General features: G+C 40.0%; 1 protein-coding gene across 2 annotated transcripts in view; it reads left to right on the forward strand.

Annotated features, from left to right (window-relative positions):
- Window positions 1-3,029: 3,029 nt before the first annotated feature.
- The window catches only part of SMG1 (SMG1 nonsense mediated mRNA decay associated PI3K related kinase), a 59,704-nt gene continuing 39,798 nt past the window's right edge, over window positions 3,030-22,935 (forward strand). Inside the window, exons 1-9 of one of the 2 annotated variants that reach the window (XM_057384162.1) lie at window positions 3,030-3,332; window positions 11,276-11,439; window positions 14,962-15,117; window positions 17,648-17,784; window positions 20,035-20,093; window positions 20,761-20,974; window positions 21,721-21,846; window positions 21,939-22,011; window positions 22,765-22,862. In XM_057384162.1, coding sequence (XP_057240145.1) covers window positions 3,244-3,332; window positions 11,276-11,439; window positions 14,962-15,117; window positions 17,648-17,784; window positions 20,035-20,093; window positions 20,761-20,974; window positions 21,721-21,846; window positions 21,939-22,011; window positions 22,765-22,862 — 1,116 coding nt within the window. In that variant the 5' untranslated portion in view covers window positions 3,030-3,243. The remainder of the gene's footprint in view (window positions 3,333-11,275; window positions 11,440-14,961; window positions 15,118-17,647; window positions 17,785-20,034; window positions 20,094-20,760; window positions 20,975-21,720; window positions 21,847-21,938; window positions 22,012-22,764; window positions 22,863-22,935) is intronic. The other variant, XM_057384164.1, reaches the window with a different exon arrangement.

Genomic DNA, 22,935 nt, shown 5'->3' on the forward strand with positions numbered 1-22,935 from the left:
AATAGCATCTCTTTCCCTCTTATGGTTGGTGGTTGTTTTTCTCTCAATCTGTAGCTTTGTTATGGATCAGAGGGAGCCAGGGTCCAGGAGTGACTTGCACTGCTCAGCACATGCACTCCTCAGCACATGGTTTCTCCAGACATACTGCTTAGTAAGGAAATAAATTAATGAGGGGTAAAAAACACAATATGGTGCTTACCACCCTATTTCAGCACATTAAATATATACAATCTGCACTCATTCCAACTAAAAATAACTCTCAGATTAATGCAGTTTTCTTTGATATATGAAATTGAGAAATCATTAGCATGAATTATAAAGCAGGAAAAGTGTGGTTTACAGTGTCTGTCACTCCAGAGTTGTGCATTAGGATGGATGTAGGCAGTTTGATAGGACTGAGCATACATGCCTTGTCTCACTCCTGCGTCTATCTCCACAAGTGTCATTTACTGTTTCTGAAATTTTGGGCAGATCTTTTAACTACATATATTTCTATTAAGATCTAAACACTTTATTTTTTAGCAAGACTCAAGAATGTACAGCTCCAACTGATGTCTGTGCTGGCTACCTAGTATCCAACTTCCAAACCTGAGGACTGAAAATTAGAAGACAGTTTTGAAAATCCTGGCCTCAGCTTCCCTGGGCTTCTTCATTCTTTGCATGATATCTGAATGATCTTATCCATCTGTGGCTGATTGAAATCTGCAACTGAGGAAATGCTATAGGAATAATTATTACTTTGTCTCACAAATCTTGATGAGCTTCTTAACTAATATCTATAATACCATTCAAATTTCACAATATAATCATCCCTGTAGAAGCAAATCTAATGTATCTTTTATTTTGGCAGCTATATAAGATTTTACGGTTTTAAGGCTGCGCACAACAGGAGCTCAGAAAGCTGAATGTCACGGATCCATTTTACAAATGGAGACAACTGCACTGTGAAGAAGGATCTGCATTAGACCACACAGACTGCAGCAAATTCATCACAAGAATATAGGATTTCTGATACAAAATTTACTCTACTGAGCACTAAATCAGTGGTTTTTAAACTCTTGTTATAGGCAGCTGCTGGTCATAGCAGCCAGGCTGCTTTATTGCCCCCTGGCTCAATTAATTTGAGTGTGGTTACAAATACATTGCTACTATTTCCTTGTCCCTCAAGTGTTTCATGTTGTTACCGCAGGAATACTCCTCSGTAATTAAGCAAAAAAGAATCACCAGCTGCATCACTGGGGCAGAGGATCTGCCTGACTTAGTTGGAGAGGGTCAGCAAATTTGCAACAGGTATTGTTGCTGTATTCAGGAAAAAATTAAAAAAAAAAACCCAGAAAAAAACCAACAAACAAACAAAAACCCCAAACATTTTGTGGCATATTGTGTAATTCTGGATGTCCATCTCAATTATAAAGGACCGGGGGGGAAAAAAATCTGTCACGGCTCACGGAATTGATCGGCTTTGCAAAACTGATTCACTTAAGATACACAAATGTGCATGAGTTGAAACTCAGCCTGATGGGCAGGGGGTCATTGCATGAAAACGGCATTTTATTGCGATGAAGGCTTGTGATATAGATTTTTTTCTTTTGGTCCTGAAATTGATTTTGAAATCTCCATGTCTCCACGTTGGTTACTGACGGCGAGCCAACAGGACCATACCAGCAGGATGAGGGCTCCCCAGCTGAGTCCAAGGGAGGCGGCAGTATGCCATCTGTCTGAGTGAAGTCTCCAGCAGAACCGTGACATACGAGGAGGATTTTTAATATGGAAATAGGCACAGGAGAATTTCAGAATTCTCCTCAGGTCTTGTAGTAGTCTCAAACTTCCAATGCTACAATTTAAAAAAGATTTTCATCGACTCAGGTCTCTTTGATGAATATCTGACCAAATCACTATGATTTTTCATAATTAAGAAATATTCTGCTGTCAGGAACTGGATTTATCAAATCGGCTAATGTAAGTTTCCAGGTCTTGCAGGAGAAATTCAAATATGCCAGAGACAGCGTACACATTCTGAATGGGGAAATATCCTTAGAATAGCCACCAAATGGAGACTTTTTTTCTCTCCTCAGATTTKTCTGCCCTCCTGGTAAACAGACAGGCTTTACCCCACAGCAGGCATCAAATGCCCTTCCAGCACCTGCGGAGGCTGGAAACACATCCGGGCTTAGAAAGATACTATTTTGCTTTTAAAATGCCTTTTAGAAGCTTCTTATGAGGAAGATGGATAAACTTAGGTGTTTCTAACCTTCAATTAGTGTTTAGTGTGGGCCCGGTGAGTTTCTGCTGACGGCTGCTGAGCTGCAGACTCCAGCGAAGCGTGGGCAGCACAGACCTGTGCAGAGGAAAGGGGGTAGATGGCAGCAGGGTAGAGGTTCTCCCTCCAGCCCCGCTCAGGTCTTGTCAGTCCCGGCTCCTCCCAGGGCTCAAGGACCCCAGGCTCCTCTCACGCCCTCGCAACCTCGGCTCGGGGCTCCCCTCAGTACTCCGCGGCTGGGATCCTCTGGTCCCCTCAGGACTCGAGGTGCGCGATCCTCTGGCTCCCGTCACAGCTGGACATTGGAATGGGCTGCCCAGGGAGCTGGTGGAGTCACCATACCCAGAGCTGTGTGTAAGGAAAGACTGGACGTGGCACTCGATGTCATGGTACAGTTGACGTGGTAATGCTAGGACAGAGGTTGGACTCCATGATCCCAGAGATCTTTTCCAACCTCAGTGACTCCGTGATCCCTTCACGCTGGTGGTGTTGCAATCCCCTGGCTGCCCCCCCCCCCCCCCCCGTACGGGCTCCCGTGGCAGTTGAGGAACTGTCACCGACTCCCCGGAGGACCGGGGGCTAAGACCCCTCTGACGGCCCAGGGTGGTACCGACGCCGGCCACCTAATCCCAGGGGGAGGTGCGGTCGGAGAGCGGCGGGAACCCCTCATGGCGGGGATCCCGTCTCGCGGCCGCCGGAGGCGGAGCCACCACCCCCGCGCCCCGTGCCCGCCCTCCCGGCGTGCCCCGCGGAGGGGCGGGCGGCTCATGTCCGCCATCCCGGCGTGCCGCGCGCCCGGGCAGGAGCCGGAGCAGCCGCGGCGGCCGCGTCCCCTCCCTGTGCTGTGAGACAGCAGCACCGCCTGCGGAGCGCGTGTGAGGAGCCGCCGCCCGCGCCTCTCCCCCCCGTCCTTCTGTTCCTGCTGCTCCTCCGCCCCTGTCCCGCGCCGCTGCCCGGCCGGCCATGCCGTCTCGGGCAAGGTAATGAGCCGCAGAGCCCCGGGGTCTCGGCTGAGCGGCACCGGCAGCAGGCAGCACTACCACCCGCGGGGCTGGAATGACTGGCAACCCAGGTGAGCAGGGCTGGGGCCGAGGGCGCGGGGTCGGGGCTGCGAGAGCGGGGCGGGCGGCTCGGCTGGGCCCCACCGCCGGGCCTGGGGGAGTGGGGCGGCGGCGGAGCCACTTCCTGGCGGCCGGGCCTAGCGCGGTAGGGCGGGCGGGCCCAGGCGGCGGGACGGGGACGCGTCTGCCGGCGACGGGAGGCGGGACGGGGACGGCTCTGTCAGCGCTCGGCGGGGTGAGAGTGCGCCGTCCTCCCCACGGAGCCTCCCGCTCCCGCGGCCTGTAACGTGTGTGGCCGGTGGCCGGTGTGTGGCTGCGGACAGCGCGTCCCTCTCCGGCGGCCGCGGGGCGGGCTGGGGGCTGCGATGGCGGGGGAGCGGGATTGGGCTCGGGTCCCGTRTTTTCAGTCTGATTTTCGGCTGGAACACCGCCGGGGGATAACTGAGGCTGCAGGAATATTTTGAGGGTTAAGAACACACTACACAGGTTTATTTTGTTTTATTTTTTAGTCTGGGGAGAATAGCTGGTCTGTATAAGCTCTCACCCCAGCCTAGTTAAAACGTGTTGTAAGGCTTTAGATGTGTTTAAATCTGGCACTTTATAGTAATATTCAAAGTCTGTTCACTTCTGTAGTTGGATATAGAGAGTGTATTTCAGGTCTTGATTACTTCTAATGTATCTTATGCCAATGCATTTGCTCTGCTGTTTTAAGAGTCAAAATTGTCATGTAGAAATCCTAAGTACATTTTTATAATGTGTGGATTTGAGGCTTTTTTTTTAAGTGTTTCTGAAAGTTAACACAACATGGGGTGCTTCTTACAAACTTTCGTGTAGAGAACAGAGTGGCATGTGCTTGGGAATATATTGACAGATGATGCAGTTTGGGCTAGAAAATTTTGGTAGATGCAGAGGTAGATCCTAAGAAACACAAATGTCACTTCAGCATTTACTAGAAAAGAAGCTTTTCTTTTTCTTGAACAGCTAGCAGCACAGCCTCTAGGGCCAGTGCTGGAGGCTGTTCAATTCTTAATGGTGTGTGAGGCATAGTTATTTAAATTTCTAATTTCTTCTGTAATTGAAATACTTGGTCAAATAAATTACTTACTATTTTTTCCTCACTTAAGAACTTATGAACATCATTGGTGGCGTTTTCTTAGAGCATCCAGAGTTTTTTGGAAGAGAATTAAGAAGACTGGTCTGTTACTCCTTAACTACTACTTTGCATCAGATTTCTGGGCTCCAGTGTGTAATTCTGGGCCCTAACTTGAGACCTTTCTACCTGGAATAAATTGGTTGTGTCTTTACAGTGGATTACTTCTATAAGTGCATTCTGGTTGGATAGATGAATTTGTCATGTGTTCTATCTTTTTGTCTAAAAAATACATCTTACGAGGGTTAGGAAGCTGCTTTTATCCAATTTAATGTTGCCTACAATATCACTAGAGTAGTGTGAGGGGTGTAGCTGCAGAAATGTTTTGCCTGGAAACTTACCTCCATGTGTGACTCTGGTGTGTTTCCTGTGCTGTTGTCTGGTGCCTCCTTAGCTCTCAAGTACAGCTGCTGTAACGTGGGCTGCTAAAATAATTTTCCACAAAGACATRTCAGAACCAAAGCTCTGAGAGCACCAGAGAAAGTGTGGCAGCCTAAGGGATCCTCACCACCGATAGGACCTTGTTCTGYTTCTGTCACACTGTGATCAAGAGCTTCTGCTAAGAAATAGCCAACACCTCTCCACTGGTCCTGTCACTTTTCAGAATTTAATCCTTTCCTTTAAATATTACTTTTTTAATGTAATGGGGTGGATACCAGGAATCAGAAATGTTCACACAGTCCCAAACACAGCACATTTTCATCTACATGCAATGCTCTGGTTTTTTACATTTCAAAGAGATTGGTGATGGGAAACCTGAGTGTACACTATGAATTTAAGGACAGTACAGACATTAAGTCAGTCTTTGTTGATTTGGTGTTAACTAATTTTTAAAAGTGATTCACGTGCATGGTTGAAAGGAGATCTGTTATAGAAAACTGACAATCTGTGTTTCTTTCATGATTTGAAATATGATCTTGGACAAACCCCACAGCACAAGTATACCCACAAATGCTTTCCTTCYGCTTTCTGCTGACTGTTTCATTTATTTCAGGTGATTCTGCTGGTAAATGCTTTCTTGCAGGGCATGGGAAAGGTGAAGGAAGTAGCCAAAGTAGTGAAAGTTGTACTAATTGTAGTTGTTTGAAGTTACTAGAGGCAAAAAAAATGAACTGCTCATACATGGGTGTATCACCTGATGGATTGTGTTTTCAAATGCATGTTTTAGTGTGTAAAAATGACTAGTTTGGTTTTCATTAGTAGGTCCATATTCCTCAGTTTTAATAATGCTAATCAGCATTGGGCCTTGTGGTGAAAACAGTGTGAAACTGAAAGTTGGAGCACAGATTCTTTGTTAAGGAAAAGTAGTTCTTGATTAAAATTAGATTTTATGTGTGTGCATGTGTGGATGCAGTCATACATCAGATGCACGTGGGCTGGTTTTCCAACAGTGTGTGTTGAGAGAGAGCTCTCTGTGTATGGGGGCATATTAGTTTGTGCACTTCTGTGTGCTGGACTCAATTAATAGCAACACAAAAAACTTCGTAGATAGATGTTGGATGTATGTGGCAAGAGGAYAGTGAAGGATTTTTTGAGAAGGCTTGATAAGATCTTGTTCCACCTTCTCCTGACCTTTGCAGCTGTCTAGACCTTTGCTTCTTTCTTGYTGTTTAACAGATCTCACTACATTTTCCCTGTTACAACTTTCAGGGCAAAAAATAAAGTCATTTCAGTGTGCAGGCCTTGTGTGTGAATACAGTTAATTTGTTAGAGTATTAAGGGCTAATTATGTATTGAAACAGGCTGTACTGCCCTTTGGGAGGAAATGCAGGAGTGTGAGTGCAGAGTATCAGGCTAGCAAGTGCAGGGTGCATCATGACATTCTTTTGCGAAAGTGTGAAAAGGAAGATAAGATTTTAATTAACAGGACCTTTCTCACTCTCCTATCGTAAATGTAGGTTAGCAGGGGAGAATTTGAAAAAGTGTAAAACAAGATGTTTCACATCTGAGCAAATTTCCAGAAGTATCCTAATTTGTTTTAGTACAGGAATCATTCATGAAAATGGCGTGTGTCCTACACTGTAAGTCAGTCTTACGAGTTACTGATTTCTGTTGTCATGGTGCTGCCRAACCAAGTTACTGCCTGGTCCGCACATGTCTTTTCCAAAAAATAAGCACTCAGTGTGGATCATAATGCTGGATCCACACAGTGAATGACAAACGGGTGATAGTAGCRGGTGATGTGTAGAAGGAAAGTTGAAGCAGAGACTGTTTCTTCTGTTTCTGCATTTACAGCAAGACACTTGTAAAATGTTTGTCAGTAATAGGCTGATACCTTAGTTTGTACCAATGAGAGACCCGAAAGTTGGCAACATAGAGGTGTTTGAGTATGTTGCTGTGATTACCAAAGAATGGATGTAGAGTCATGTAGGATTGAAGTGGATAAGACTTCTCTTGTCTCTTCAGAAGTAGTTGAGAGAGAGAGCAAAGAGGTGTTTTGAAATGCTGTTGTTTTTGCAGGTAGATGTCCAGCAGCAGAGATTGCAGCATTGCAGCAGGAAAATAATTAATTAACTATTTCATGAGTAGAAAACACGGCCACTTATCTTCTCTCAACACAGGAGTAGAAACAAAAGTAGACTTTGGGGTGGGCTCAGCCAGACTCTGATTTGGCAGGGTGGACCAAGTGAGGAAACGACCATGGCAAAAGGAGGCTCTGCRTGCCAGTGGCAGAACAATTGGAAACTTGGTGGGAAGCTGTTAATATGAGTGACTCTTTTAAGTTTAAAGTATTTTACTGATAAAGAATTTAAGTAATGAAGAATTTATCTGTGTTACTGCAAATAAATTTGGCCAATAGAGCATATGAAAAGGTAAAATCAACTGATTTGAACAATAATAGAGCTCCCACAGTAGAGCTGTCTCAGAGTTACTCCTTCATGTRGGTCCTGTACTTGGAAATAAAATCAAATAGAATAATTAGGTGATTATTGTCTCAAAATAATGTCCATATGGCAGGGTTGTTCTGAAAAAGCTACAAATAATGAGCAGTATATACCAGATTGTAGTAAATTTCTTGGACAAAAGTTCTTAAGGCTTCCATATAACTAAACAAGCTATATTTTTGATTGACCTGTTTTTCTTTTTTCCTAGAGAAAGATTTTCTTTTTTAAAATACTCTCAGTCATGCTCTCTTCAGTGAAACAAATTGGCAAGTCAAATCATACTGATACTTTTGATAGAATAAAATAATAGTCTTTGAAACATCTAAATTTCTTTTTGTACGCCAGTGGGAAAAAGTAAGCAGCCTTTTTGGAGGGGGATGGCACACTAGTGGCCATTTCTGCATATTTAGATGGGTGAACTATTTTCTGGTGGAGAAAAGCAGAAAACTGAATGCAATCTCTTCTGTTTAGATGACATTGTTAAAACAGTGTCTGTAGCCAGTTGGTGGTGATGGATAATCATCCACCAGATCCAGATGAAAACTCTTGTGAGCTCTTGAAGTGCTTTGCTTGTTTTCCATCAGTAAGCTTTTCAGGTGGAAGTAAAATAGTATTTTCTCTCATTAAGTGCCAGGTAAGCTTTGGAAGCTACAGTGTAAAGTAATCATACTCATGTCCATCCTTGCAGTTTCCCATTCCAACTTTGGCTAATATCCCATTTGTATTTTTACTTTTGCTTATCTGTTGCTAATGTTGTGCATTGAGGTTCTGTTAATACATGGTGYTTGTTAGGTCTATGACAATGTCAATGTATGTAACTTAAATTTGTTGTTACAGTTTGTGTGAAAGATAATGCTGAGCATTAGATCTGTCATGTAACCGGCCATCTGCTTGGTGCAATGCAATTTAAGTGGGAACATCACCATGTTAGCAGGARCAGTGCCCTTCTGAAATGTAGGCATGAGCTCCGGTAGCCAGCAGTACACTTCTGCCCCATTGCCTGGTGGAATGGCTGGAGGGAGGTGAAAAACGTAATTATTTGGAAGGCTTTGGCAAGTACCTGAACACACAGTGCCTGCCTTTGTGTTCTGACGGGCTGTCTTTCAAAACCATAACTACATGCCTGACATGGAAGATGGTGTATTTCAGAAAAGGATTTAGAAATTMAGCATCTTTGCCTCGGCATGCTGTGAGTGTGCACAGCAGTGCCCTGTGTCACCCGGGTGTCTTGGTTCTTGGATCAGGGAGCACAGGGGCAGGTGGCAGGTAACTGGGGTCACAGCCCCAGGTCTTCTTGAGCCCACACCACAAGTTCCCAGAGTGGTGATGCAGGAGCCTGCAGTACAGCTCAAGAATTCCCTTCCCACCTGAGAAATGGTGTGTGTCACTGGGTAGCTAGAAATGCACAGATCTCTCAGGTTGTGCTTGTGGCGTGAATCTCCTTGCAAGCTCCTTCCCGTTCAAAATCCTCTTTCCAAGCAATATGTACCATAGCAGTCAGTTGGTTTACAGAACATCAGCATTTTTCTAGGATGTAATTTTTCTCTTTATGCCTCATAAAGATAGCCAGGAGTTTCTCTCCCATCTGAGCTACACTTTTATTATAGTGGGGGAAAATGTTTTCAGTGGGCATTACTGTCTCTTAAATTGATATAAAGGAGAACAATTATATATATTTTTAATAAGATTGAACTCGCCTTTTAGTTGGTGATAAGGTGTGAGCAGGTTAGCTTGTAGATAGCTGTTCCAGAAGCCAAAATGTAGCGAGTGTATGGGTTTTCCGGGAAACAGTACGCTCATGTATTTTACCACAATGGAAAATTTTACAAAATGTTCAGAGGCTGTCCTTGTGGGAAGTGGGGTTAGCTGAGACCACGTACAGTCCTTCAGTTGATTGGGATGCACAGAGTAGTGTTAAAAAYTGTGCATTTCATTAGCTTTTCTTCAGACATAGGAATTTCAGCCTTACTGGCTGACAGTAGGGGATGATTCTGTTTACAGCACATTGCCTTAAAAGGAGCAATGCCCTTTGGGAAGGTAAATGTAAGAAGCCATCAGTACTTAAATTCTCAAACTTTCGGCCCCTTTCATTGAAAGGCTAAAGTAATTGCTCAAAGTGAACAGGGGAGGTTTTAGGGCAACGAGAAGATCTGTGGTCTCTGTATATGTCTGGAAATTTGCACATTGTTTAGGCACATTTAATGTTCATACCATGTGAAGGTATGCTGCAGAACTTCCTTGTTCAGCATAGCTTAGGTGAATGATGATGGGCCAATTGTGTAAAGATTTTTACAATCCTAGTTAGCTGTCGGGAATAACGACTTACTAAGGCTTTGCCTCTAGAGTAGCATAGCCTGTTTTATACATAGTCCAAGCAAGTGACCATCTACAAAGCAGTATATGTGATGGCACAGYGGACACTGAATGAGGAAAAGTGTCTTACTGTGTATGTCTAAAAATGAACTTGCTTACAGCGCAAAAGGGACTAATACCTGCCAAGCAAATCTAATACCAACTTGCACTGTGAGAAAAGGGCAAAAGCACAATTTTCTTATTGTAACAAATTGATAATATGTCTTTTAACATTCTTAGGAGAATAAAATGCATGTMTTTAATTATATCAGTGCTCATGGTATTCCTCTTCCAGTAGTACTGAGGCTGAGCTGTATTGGAGAGTAGCAAGTGTTTAGGGTTGCTTAAGTATCAACTGCTTATCAAAAAGTTTACCTGTGTTTTTCCCTTTTGGGCTTGACTCCCTTTTCCCTGAATTTGTTTACCGGTTCTAATCCCAGTGTTTTCTTGAAAAGGAATAGTGAAAGACTTTTTCTGRAGAACATGTGGCATTTATCCTTACACAAGTTATATAGTTAATTTACAGGAATGATCTGTCCTGCTTTTTTGTTAAATCATCAAATGAACTGTCCAAAGCTTTAGGTAAAAATAGTAGATCTTCAGAGTTTGCTAAGGGGAAACTTGCTGTAGATAATCTGGATAGTCTGATTTCAAATACGCTTGAGCAAATTTCTGGTGATTCTCGCTTTGGATGGGTATTGCTTTATGTATTTTAATGTCAACTCCCATCATTGCTTGTAAAAGTGCATTTAGAGTGATTGGTTGAGTTTACATTCTGAAGTCTCACGCTCTCAAATTTATTAAAGTCCTGTACTTTTAAAAATTAAAACTCTTAATATGTCCGGGGGAACAGTTGGTTTCATAATTTTAATCTTTTTCCCTAAAAATTTATTCTGGGCTCTATCAATTTTCTGATATGAGAGTGATTTAAAACAAATGTATATTTTTTTTTTAACTTGCCTCTCATCTGCAGACATTTACACTGAAGGATCATAGCTCTTTATGTACCTTTCAGTCTTTTCATGGTAAAGCCTGTTGTTTTGCAGTTTTTACTTTGTAAAAACTTTATGTGATTTTTGTGCTGATTGTCAGTTGCATACTTCCTACTGAGCAACATAAAATCTAGTAAGAGATTTTATGTTGCTCAGTAAGGTCCATGGCATATTATGTAAAAATTTATGTGTGGATTYGTGATGGCTTTCACAAATGGTAGGCACTGTATCATCCAGCTGCGGTACATACCTGTACCTACTTGTACTTGTCACCTCTGGGAAGTAATTTTTTCCTTATACAGACATTCGACTGAAAAGAGACTTGAGAATGTCCTAAGAAAAGACACTGGCACACTAGAATGCATTTCCTTTGCATGTTGGTGTGATAAGAAGTCAATTCCCGTCCCAATGGGAATTTAAGGTTACTTTTGAAGCAGCAGGTTAGACATACAACTTTCTTGACATAGGGAAATACATTTGGGATTGTGATTTAAAGATGTTGTATTTATAAGTGAATGTGAATCCCACTTCTTTTGTATGCCTACATAAAAAAAAAAAATGTTTTCTCTTTGTAGAACTGACAGTGCATCAGCTGACCAGGACAATTTAAAATACTCCTCATCCAGAGATCGGGGCAGTTCTGCCTCCTATGGATTACAACCCTCAAATTCAGCTGTGGTGTCTCGGCAAAGACACGATGATATCAGAGTCCACACTGACATACAGAATGAAGAAAAAGGTATACAGCTTGCTGTTTCATATATGAATTGTGAGGGGACTTTCAGAGAAAGGCAGTAAAYTGGAAATGGTGGAGAAATCTTTGTTTTGGTTTGGGTTTTTTTTTTTTACACTCCCCCCAAAAAAAGGCAGCGAACTGATTTTTCTCATTGCCACAGTATCATTGTTTTGGAAGATTTGTCAGGGATCAAAGAAGTGTTGTGTTTGATGTGAATACTGGGAAAAATATGCGGTTACATTAGGAGAAGAATGCAAGAGAAGATATGATGTATTAACAGAATAAGTACTTTATTCTGAAGAGTAATATTCTGAATGTGTCTGGTCTTCAGGCTGCAATTTCTTCCTGAATAGTCTCTAGTACTTCTGGTATTGGATTAAATTGGCTACTAGGCTGATCTATTGCCTGTTGTAGCTTTACTCCACAAAACTGGCATCTTTGTGTATTAATGAGAAATCATGTTGTTTTTATATTGATGAAAAAGAAATCTGATTTTTTTTCTTTCTTTAATTGCCAGATACAGATATAAAATTGGAGAATTTTTTACTTGCAGAGCCACTTTTTAGATGATGTAAATCTTTAGGCAGGTCAGCCTCAAAAAAAAAAAAAAAATCTCACAGGAATAGTAGTGTGGGAGTTTTTGTTCAGGGACCTAAAAAGTATTTGAACTCCCCCTACTTCTCTGCCCTGTAACTGACTGTAAATAATTGCTGGATCTTAGGGGAAACTACAGTTGGGTGGAAATTTTTTTTTTTTTATAAGTACAAGGTAGTGTTAGTAGGTGGCAGAAGCATGAAGCATGTTTACCTGCATAGTTTAAGTACCTTAAGATTTGTTCAACTTCAGTAGAGAAACTGTTYAGGGAGTCAGTGTATTTGTCTTGAGTCTGCTAACATGGAATGTTGTACTGTTTTTAATACAGACTGGCATAGTAGGTTGTTCTTACYGTTTGAAGGGTGCCAGTCTTTAAAGAATGTAGTGGCAATGTGGTGGAATAGTAAATTTTGGACAAATTCGGAAAGGTAGTTCATGAAAKTGCTGTGTTCATGAAAGTGCCATTTGAGAAGAAAAATATACCTGCCTCTCGTTCCAGTACTGTATCTTGCAGGGCTCAGCTGTTTTGTTCAGGTGTGACTTGAAAAGAGTTTGGATAGGGTATTCTGTACTATAAAACCAAGTTCCAGGTATCTCTAGTTCATTTTTGTTATTAGAGAGATTTGTAAGCTTACAAATGCAGAGTAGTTTCTTCATTTGCTATGATTTTTCAGTTCATCTGTTGGAGTCTGCCAGCGTGGAGTTTTCATTTGAGATTTTATGTCCTGGATTCCATACACCCCCTATCCACCTCCCCCCAGTTTCTGGTGTTGATAATAAAAATAACTTCCAAATTGATAATTTGTGGAAGTTTTAGAGGTTTGAAAACCTCGAAGAATGTGTCTCTGCAGCCTCCCTTAGGTGTCTGATCAGTGCTTTAACACATTCATGGTAAATAATTTCTTTCATATCCTGTCCAAATTTCCCTTGTTGCAATTTATGACTGTTGACTCCTGTCCTTTTGCTCTGTGTCTTTCTTCCCTTTTTATTTGTAACTATGATGTTCTCTGGTCCATGCTGCTAGAAAGACACTACATCAGTATTCATATGTTATGGTATCTGCATATTATGCTAAAATGAATGGCAGGGACATAATTGACTATATTCTTATTTGGCCTGAGATTGAACACATATATATATATATAGAGGATCTTCAAAATCTTTTCAGACCCGGAGATGAGTGAAGATATAGAATGTGGCATTCACAACGTTATTGACAAAAGAACGATTGTCCTGCTGTTTTTTAATAAAACAAATTGTGATTTAGAGTAATATTTTTACAAATATATACTATGTGTCAAGTGGAAGAATATAGGTTTGTGTTTAATTCTGTTAAGATAATGTCAGATGTGATGTAGGAAATACTACATGGCCTTTGAAGATAGCTGGCAAAGCTGGGATATTTTGTGTTCTAGGGGAAAAATACAAAACAACTTTGGGAACTCCAGTAGTATGTGTTGTTGTGTCTGGTTTTGGTAGTTGATGTTTGTGTCCTGAATGCTTGATCATCTGATATCTGCAGTTCACTAATTTCTTTGTTGATTTGAATTTTAGTGATATGCTTTTGGTTAGTCTCAGATGTATTAATTGCTGTTAGAAGTTATTTCCTTCRTAGATCAGTGTTGGTTTGTTCTGACAAAGTAATGTTAAAGTGGCATGCCTGCTAGTTTATGTTTAAAAACTGAGCTGTAACCAGTGTTGTAAATCTAAATATACACGAACTATCTTTACTGTAATTGTAATTAACTAATTACAAGTGAGACTTTGGACAGGATTTTCTGCAACGGTAGGGTAGCGCCCTGTATGTATGGAAATGCACTAATGTGTRCCAGTAGTTCACACCTGCTTTTTATCAAAAGCTTTGCCTTCAAGAAACATTCTCTGCATCTGCTGAGTTTCAGCTCAAGGTGAAACTTACTTTTTTATCAATCCTTTAGTCTCACTAGGCAACCTCTTACGGGAAGACACCTCTCCTTTTCCCCAGACTTCGTTTTACACATTGAAGCAGATGGACTTGTGGAAATACCTTTTCTAAAAGAATTCTTGCATATTTTCTGTTGTTCTGGGTTCAATTTTATTAGTTGATTCTTCCCTGTATTAAACAGGGAAGGCACTTCAGAAATCTTGACTTGGAAATGAGCTCTAATACATTGAGTGAAGCATTGGGCAGGCTCAGGGGAATGTTTCGCTTCTCCACAGCATTGAGGACAGGAACCTGCCTCTCAAAGTGGTGTGGCAGACTGGAAAAATGTCCAGTCTCAACATTTGAGTATGTTTATTCTTGTCGATCTAGGAGTAAGATCAACTGAATTACTCAAAAAGATGCTTTTATTTTCATTTTATATTGTTGCCAAAGATGTATGTCAAATGGGAGAATGAAGGATTGAGTTTAATTAAGGATGATGTCAGTATTAGTGTGTGAAAATATTGACCTTTGTATATTTAGGGAGAGCTGTTCAATCTGTGCTTAACAGATACTTRTCTTTTCAAAAAAATTTCCATTTTTTTGGACAATTTACTGAGCCTGTGGTGGATTCATAGCAAAAACAGAATGGAAATTTAATGTGCATAATCAAGGGACAAGTAAGTGAATGTTGTGTACTAGCAGTATGACCTTGTATTTTACAAAGCCTTCCATGTCAAAGTAATAATAGGAAAATGTTAAATGCTACAAAATTGACGTTAAACTTCATGGCAGTAAGGTTTTTTTCATGTACTTAAAAAAAGACAGATGAGATTCTAAATATGTGGCTTGGAAACTTACAGGGTATAACAAAACATTGATGCACATGGAAGTGAAAAAGGAAGCTATAGGAGGTGGTAGAGCATAGGACTGCTAATTTCCGTATGAATTGAATAACTCCCCACTCACTATCCTACTAAAAACACGGTCTGCGAGCCTGTTTTAATGTCACATTGGTTTGTCCACAGGTGGCTACAGTGTCAATGGAGGATCTGGGGAAAATACTTATGGTCGGAAGTCGTTGGGGCAAGAGCTGAGAGTTAACAATGTGACCAATCCTGATTTTACCAGTGTTCCGCATGGGAATCGTGCTTTAGCCACAAAAGACATGAGGAAATCACAGGGTAAGCACGTCACCAATTTTCAGGAAGAGAGCATCTCTTCTGGCAGCATTTCTTGTGTTCAGAGTATGAAAAGAGGTTCACTATGATTAGGCAGTCTATWTGGATTGTATTTTTTGTGATTTTATGATTAGATGATGTTAATGGAAATTGTCATCTTGTTTTTTAATGTTCCCTGCATTGAAGTTTCCTCCATAGGTTATGCTGCCAATCTTTCAATTTCCCTTAAATTGGCTTTTAACCCTTATTTAGGTTAGCCCAATTTGGCAAAGAGGTCTCTTAAGAAGGAGAATTTGCATTGGATTTGTTGAAAATTGGTACCTGAGTAAAATTTGAGAAAAAGTTTTAAATTAATGAGCCCCCGGTATGGAAAGAACAGCAGTGGTTAGGAGCAGCTCAGTCTTACCTGTTCTGCCTGGGCTGCAGGTCAAGCAATCATCACATCCTGCCACCTTATTACTCGGTCATTGTGTGTGTCTTCCTGAGCCTGCCACTACTTGCGCACTCTCTTGCTGAGYTGAGGAGTAAGAGGCCAGGGAGGAACTGGAAGTATCTTAAGAATGTGGGCAGGGCCTTGGGAGATGCAGCAGAAACAAATTTGGAGTTTCAAGAGGGTCCAGAAATGCTGGGCTTGTGCTTTTGAGGAAGGCTTCACTCTTCCCACTATTTGAAGTCTGATTCATAGTTAAAAAAAAATATTCCAAGCATTTTTTAATGAAAATGGAAACTTTATGACTAAGCACTGTCACTTATTGCATCACTTACTACGAGTAGTAGCTGGGCCACTGGCAAAAATTGCCTGCTTTATGCCAGGCACATTATAACCATAAGGACGTGCTGTGTCTTCTCTACAATTAGTGTTTCAGAGGAGACAMAAGATAAGAATGTTCAGTGTTCTTTGCAGGTGAAAGAACTGAGGTGTAAGTGGTGACACAAATGCTTTGAAAATCTGATTTTAGGAATGGGTTAAACTTGGACTTTATAGTCCCATTCTGGTGTCTTGGTATAAAAATTATGGAGTCCTCGTATCTTTGTCTGTGTAGAGGGAATAGAAAACTCTTAGAAAAACCCCCCAACTTTCTGCCAGTACTAAATAATAGTAAATTCAGACTGTTCTCTGGGGTATGTGAGCCTCTCTTTAATCCTTTAAAGTTTAAAATATATAATTTTGGATGACTGAAGTTGCTGCCTGTGACTTGTGTGCCTCTGCTCAAGATGTTTTCTCTGCTCAAGATGTCAGATTTCAAACGTTTCTCCTTTTGAACTTAGCTGTCTCTGTCATTTTGGTTTTTCATATCTTCTTTAAAATACAGTGGGATTATATTGTAACAGATTTTTATTTTTAAATTCTTTGATGTCTACTTCTTAGTATATTCATTTAACAGTTTTAAAAATTGTCCTCTGTGAGTGAGTTAGCATGTGACTGAGACCTTGCTGAATTTTCACAAAGAGAATGTCACAGGTATTTGTTAACTAGTGCTTTGATTAGTGTAGCTTCAGTCGTGTTCTTGGTTAGGGTTTTTGGTTGGGTTTTTTTTTAAGATTGTGATCGTGACTTGACTATTAGCTGACACTCTTGGGGAGTAATGCCAATGCAGATTAGCTATTAACTGAATAAAGACAAAGCTGCTTTAGTCACGTCAGATGATTGATGTCTAGCAGAGCAGAGCAAAACAGCAGAGCTGTCCGTAGCTGTCTTGGATTTCTCATTAATGTTGACTAAGAAAGCCTCATCATGTTTCATGAATCCTTTAATTTGAACCACCATKAAACATCTGATGTTAAATTTATTGAAAGAAATTTTCTTTCCTTTTTGCAAATGAGGGAAATTAATTATTTATTTGTATGAATTAATAGTTAAGTGGTCCCTAAATCAGGTAAACTGAGTTGTGACCTTCTTTGGTATTGAATGCAATTGGCCAAATTTAATGAACTGTTTTCTTAGGAAGATGTTGATTCTCATTACGATCTGCTTAAGTGAACACTGATGTCCTTCTGCGTGCTGGTTGCTTTTGTTCTTCAGTAAAAGAAGTCAGATCTATTTTCCTTTTCCTAGGAGAACCCTGCTACCTATCAGAGACAAAATCTTGTTTCTTTGTAGTTGCTTGAAGTTAGATCTGGTTCTTTAATTTAGGAAACAGCTTGTTTTTTTCCCCAAGGTTTTCTTGAAATACTGTTTGTTGAATTATTTTTGTTCATTCAGAAGTCTGATTTAACCTTACCCACACCCTTTTTTTTTCTCCATCTTCTGTTATTGTGGGAGGGAATTAAGTCCAGGTTTTTGTGTAGTAGTAAACCCCTTCTGCTTTGTTCTGTGCAGGTACTGGACTGTCCACGTAAAGGAATGAATTATCTTGGTAGCTAAGTTAGATTTTAGATTTAACTTTCTTTTTATGAAAGTTTAAAACCAATCAGGATTTTTTTTTTTCTCAAATGACTGTTATGACTTACTGATTTCACAAATACACRTATTGGGCAATACAGGCACTGTTGATAAATGCTGTAGAATAAAAAAAATTATTGCTTTTTTCAGAGCGACCGTTGTCTTATTCTGACGAGTCTCGACTGTCAAATCTTCTTCGGAGGATTACTCGGGAAGACGACAGAGACCGAAGACTGGCTACTGTAAAGCAACTGAAAGAATTCATTCAGCAACCAGAAAACAAGCTGGTCAGTAATTCTTGCTTTTCCATAGCACTGGGGTAGTTCTTGTTTTATAAAACTGTCTTTTTCAAATCTGAGTATTGGGGTATGTCTGCAAGGATTATATTTTATACAGGGAGTTTCATTCCACAATAAAGGAGAGTGTTTTCCTGGATTGTCTCTTGTTTCCATAATTCAGAAAATGTTTTATTATGATGTGTTGCTTTAAACCAAACTGCTGAATGCCTGAACTGTGGGAATGTGTGCCTGAAACTTGGGGTGTGTGTGGATTTCTTCGATGGGTCTTAGGAATATCTTTTGGATCCCTCAGCAAGGAAACAGGGAAAAGAAAGCAAAGTGTTGTTGTCTTGTTCAAAAAGGGTTTCTGTGTTTTGAATTAAAAATATGCAGGTATTTAGTTTTTTGTGAATTTTTAGAGCTACTCAGCTTTCTAACTGAATCTTTGTATGTGGATTCCMTTTCATGGGAAGAGAACTAAGTCTCTGTTTTCATTACATCTTCGGGATTTTTGATGGTTTGTTGAAGTCTCTAATGTCCTCAAGTGTTTTTTAAGCATTCGGTGATGGGAAGGGAACTATCCCACTGTGGGTATACATTTTTAATATTACTTACTTTGAAATGAAATGCTAAAGAATATTTTGTCTGACACCTCTCCCCATCTTAAGTTTTGGAGAGCTTAAGAGTTCTCCGAGTACTGAAAAAGCAGGAAGTGATGGTTTAATATCCTGCCACTCATTTCCAGGCAGTGCTCTGATATTTTAGTTATTGGATCTCTGTCTATCCTTACTTGTAAGAAATGGATTTATTTTCTTGTTATGTGTTAATTAACCAGTGATAATYGTTCTCTTTTCCAAAGGACACGAGACATGAATTTGGGCAGTATTGTAGTCTGTGCCCCTAAGTGTAAGCAGCCCCTGTGCAAACCTCATTAATGCTTTAGCTTTCCTCTTGTTGCTACCAGGGTTCAGGAAGTAAATACTTTCCGTAGTTATTCTGTGGTAACTTTTTTTTTTAGTTACTTCCATTATTCTCCATGAGCTTTTTCCCATTTTTTAAATTTAATTTTGTAACTGCATTTTATTTACGTTTATTGGTATCTCACAACATGCTGAAATTGCCATTCTGATTCCTGACTCAGTGGTGACAAACTTCGTTAGTGGTCAGAATATTAGAAGTCTGTCACTGAGAAACTTTTGGTTATGCTTCTCTCAGCTCACAAATGAGAGTAAGATCAGATTTCAAGTGATATCAAGCCTAAAACTTTATAATGGACAGTGTTTAACCTGGCAGTATCCTCCTGCAGTTCTTGACCCTGTGAAATGTAGTTTTACAGAGTTCTTTTCATTCTCGGGGTTGAAATATATGTTCAAAGTGAAGTAGTAAAAGTCAGTAGTCAGTTGCCATCGAATGCTGTCCTGCTTTAGCTTCTAAATTACATGGATGTATTTTCCTTTTTAGCCTGTTTTGCAGATACCAGGCACATTTTTAAAATGTCCTTAAGAGTTTTGAGGAGCCAAGCTTGTAGATCTCTATATTCCCCCAYCCTCAAAATCATCGTATTGCTCAAAACTTCCAGCAAAAACTGTGTTAAAGATGAATGTATTTCTGAAGAAAAGAGAACAAACCTTTTTATTAACTTGACAAGAAAACTTCCTGTTAATATTTTATATAGTTGCAGTTATGTGTCRTTTTGTAATTAACTCACGAATGTTGTGGGGGTTTGGTGCATATTAGGAAAACAAGTCCTTCTAGTTTTGTTTACTGAGAAGCACTGGTTCATCAATAATGTGTCATCCCCAAAACCATATTTCATTCTGCTGAAATGCAGGGTTGCCTAAGTAGAAACTTTAATACTTCAGATTATAATGCTTTCCATTAAATTTTCTGGCAATACAATTGATTTATTAGTATACAAATTTGGTCTTCAGCAGATGCTACTCATGAGCTGTGTAATGTGTATTACATTGTGATGTAATGTTATCAGCAAGAGCTAAAGTTAGAACAGACCTTCATAGCAGGCTGCCAGTAATTTCATGGCTACTGTAAATAAATATCAAATATAACATCGAGGATAATATTGCAGTATTGCTTATTGTAGTTCATGCTGGTCCACAGTAGCCATGGAAAGCATAGAGGCATTTTCTTGGCGAGGAGAACTGGCAGTATTGTGTTTAGTGTGGGTGTAAATAGGACCTATTGTGGAAACAGTACTGGACTATTATTATGCTTATGCCTTTTATGTATCTTACGTTGCAGGTACTAGTTAAACAACTGGATAATATCCTGTCTGCCATTCATGATGTACTCAATGAAAGGTAAGCTGGAAAAATGTTCTAAATGGGAAAAATAATGACGGCATTAGATTTGAAATAGGGGAAAGATTGAGAGAAATTAATTCACTAGTTTTGTGTGGGTGTTCCATCACAGGACCAGAATGAAACTGGGGGAGAGTTAAGACTCTTAGCCATATGAACAGTGCTGTTGGACTGTCTAGAATACACTTCCGTTGGAGAGAATGTGAAGGCACCAAGCGTGCCTTTGATGTTGTAGGTAGTTTGGAGACTTCCTCAGCTGTGTACTGCTGTGGTGATGCAGCTTCCAAACTGAACTGGATTTTTTTTTAAAGCTGATTCATGTACATCTGATTGAGAGCATATGTAGAGGATGCTCAGRTTAGTGTGGGCTTTTACCACTTTTCAGTGTTGTTACCCAGAGTCAGCTACATGTTAAGAATTATTTCCCTTGGATAGTGTGTTGCAAATTGAACAGCCCATTTGTTGTATACTTTCATTCACCTTGACTTATTCAATAGAAGTAATATTAGAGTTTTATTTAGCTTCACCAGTGCTGCCATTAAGTAGGAGAGAAGCAGCTTAATTTCTGCTTTTCTTTTCTCTTCAGAAAAGGCTTTAATTTGTTCATGCTTTTCCTGTTACGCCTGGAGATCCCAAGTTTCTTTTTTTTCCCTCCCCAAAAATGCAGTAGCAAATTGCTTCAAGAATTGAGACAAGAAGGAGCTTGCTGTCTTGGCCTTCTTTGTGCTTCTCTGAGCTACGAGGCTGAGAAGATCTTTAAATGGATTTTTAGCAAATTCAGCTCATCCACAAAAGATGAAGTTAAACTTCTTTATTTGTGTGCAACCTACAAAGCACTAGAGACTGTAGGAGAAAAGAAAGCATTTTCATCTTTAATGCAGGTAAGATCACAAGTTAAAACAGGATTGCTAATCATTTTCCCAGTGCAGTGCTTGAATGAACGTTTTAGACTGGAATGTACAGTAAGTAATACTGTAATTGACATAATACCATTAGGACTGGGAGGGAACTTTCTGACTGAATGGGATTCTTTGATTCTGGTTGCATTAGAAAAGAATGACAAGTCTCTGTAGGATGATACATATTTTGATGCAAGTTTCCAGTATTTATGGCAGATCCAAGAAGAATCTTGTTGAGACCAATAAGAGAGCTGAAATTGAATGGTACACAAAACTCCACTTTTTGACTGGTTTGTGCTGCCTCCTATTTATAGTTTCTAACTTGAATTGYGAATAGATCTGAGAGGGAGTAGGGTGTGTGCAGACAAGATGTGGTCCCCTGGTTCAAATTTTAGAGTCTGTTATTTTGGGTGTGGAATAGCTATGGCCATGTCTGTGCTCCCATTTAATAGTTTACAGAGTCAAAAAGCTTCAGCAGGAGAAATTGGACTTAAAACAAGTTGTTCTGTGGCTGAAGAACTGAAGAGAAGTGTTCCCTGGCTCTGACATATTTCAAGCAGATGCCCTTTTGAAGTGATTATTTTCATGCAGTATATGTGATGCTTTTTATATTTTTCTTCCTGCAGTAAGAATAGGGTTTTGTTGCTTGAATCAAAGTAGTTTTCTACAATGTGTTCTCTCACCTTTTAATGAGCYGAAATACCTGGTGGCTTTGCTTTGCTTTTCAGCTTGTAATGACCAGCCTGCAGTCCATCCTAGAAAATGTTGATACACCAGAGTTACTGTGCAAGTGTGTCAAGTGCATCCTTCTGGTGTCTCGATGCTACCCACATATTTTCAGCACCAATTTTAGGGTAAGCTTTCTTGGTCCTCTGTTTTCCTTCTTCAGCAGAAGTGGTGGTGCAGCAAATTGGGTAATTCCTCTGTTTTCACATTTACTTTCCAGGACACAGTTGACATACTGGTTGGGTGGCACATAGATCACACTCAGAAACCTTCTTTGACGCAACAGGTCTCTGGTAAGTTTGGCCAGAGGAGCTCTCAGAGTCTGCTCTGGCTTGCTGATATTTTTTATTTATACAAGTTTTACTTGTATAAGTAAACCTTGTATAAGTAAACTTGTATTGTAAATCTTTATACAAGGTTTACTTATACAAGTTTTCATTCTTCTGATGTGGAAGTTGACATAAAAACAAATTGAGTTTCTGGCTACATAGCAAGAGACTTTTTAGTAAATTTACTTTTGCCATTTTATGCTAAATCTGGAAAAATGGGATGCTTTATTCAGGGTACATTTAAACATCAATTGTTCTGTGCCATTTGGCAATTATCTTTAATAAATACATAGGTCGTTGTGTATCCTCTGTGCAAAGATACATTTTTTCCTAAGTACTTCTAGAAGACATTCGTGGTAAACATACGGCASTGGCATTTAAAAAAATGCAGAGAGTTTTTCCTATAGTTTTATGCGGTTTTATTCAGCTTTTCTTGGGAGTTACTCATAGCAAGTCTATTATGTTTCTTGTGTCATAGTCTTAGATTGTCTCTTCAATGGTTAAGTGCTGTGGGAACAGCACAGAACTGAAGCTTAAAATGATTTTTGCAATAGGACAAAAGAGGGAGATGCAATTTATATTTATTTAAAATCATCTAGTGTTAGTATTTTCATGCAGATGACCTCTTAGCTCAGCAACTTTTCCCTCRGCAATATGCAACTACAATATAATGATTGTATGTTACCCTGTATTAACTGGCTTGATATTTTTGTACAGGATGGCTGCAGAGCTTGGAGCCTTTTTGGGTGGCTGATCTCACTTTTTCTACCACACTCCTGGGTCAGTTTTTGGAAGATATGGAAGCTTATGCTGAGGTAAACAAGACTTTATGGTATACACCAGAGTTAACTGTTACGGTTTTCTTAAAAAAATCCACAGCTGTGGTAA

The sequence above is a fragment of the Malurus melanocephalus genome, unplaced genomic scaffold (genome assembly GCF_030028575.1).
Source record: "Malurus melanocephalus ecotype Western Australia unplaced genomic scaffold, MMel_1.1 scaffold_689, whole genome shotgun sequence".
NCBI classification, from domain to species: domain Eukaryota; kingdom Metazoa; phylum Chordata; class Aves; order Passeriformes; family Maluridae; genus Malurus; species Malurus melanocephalus.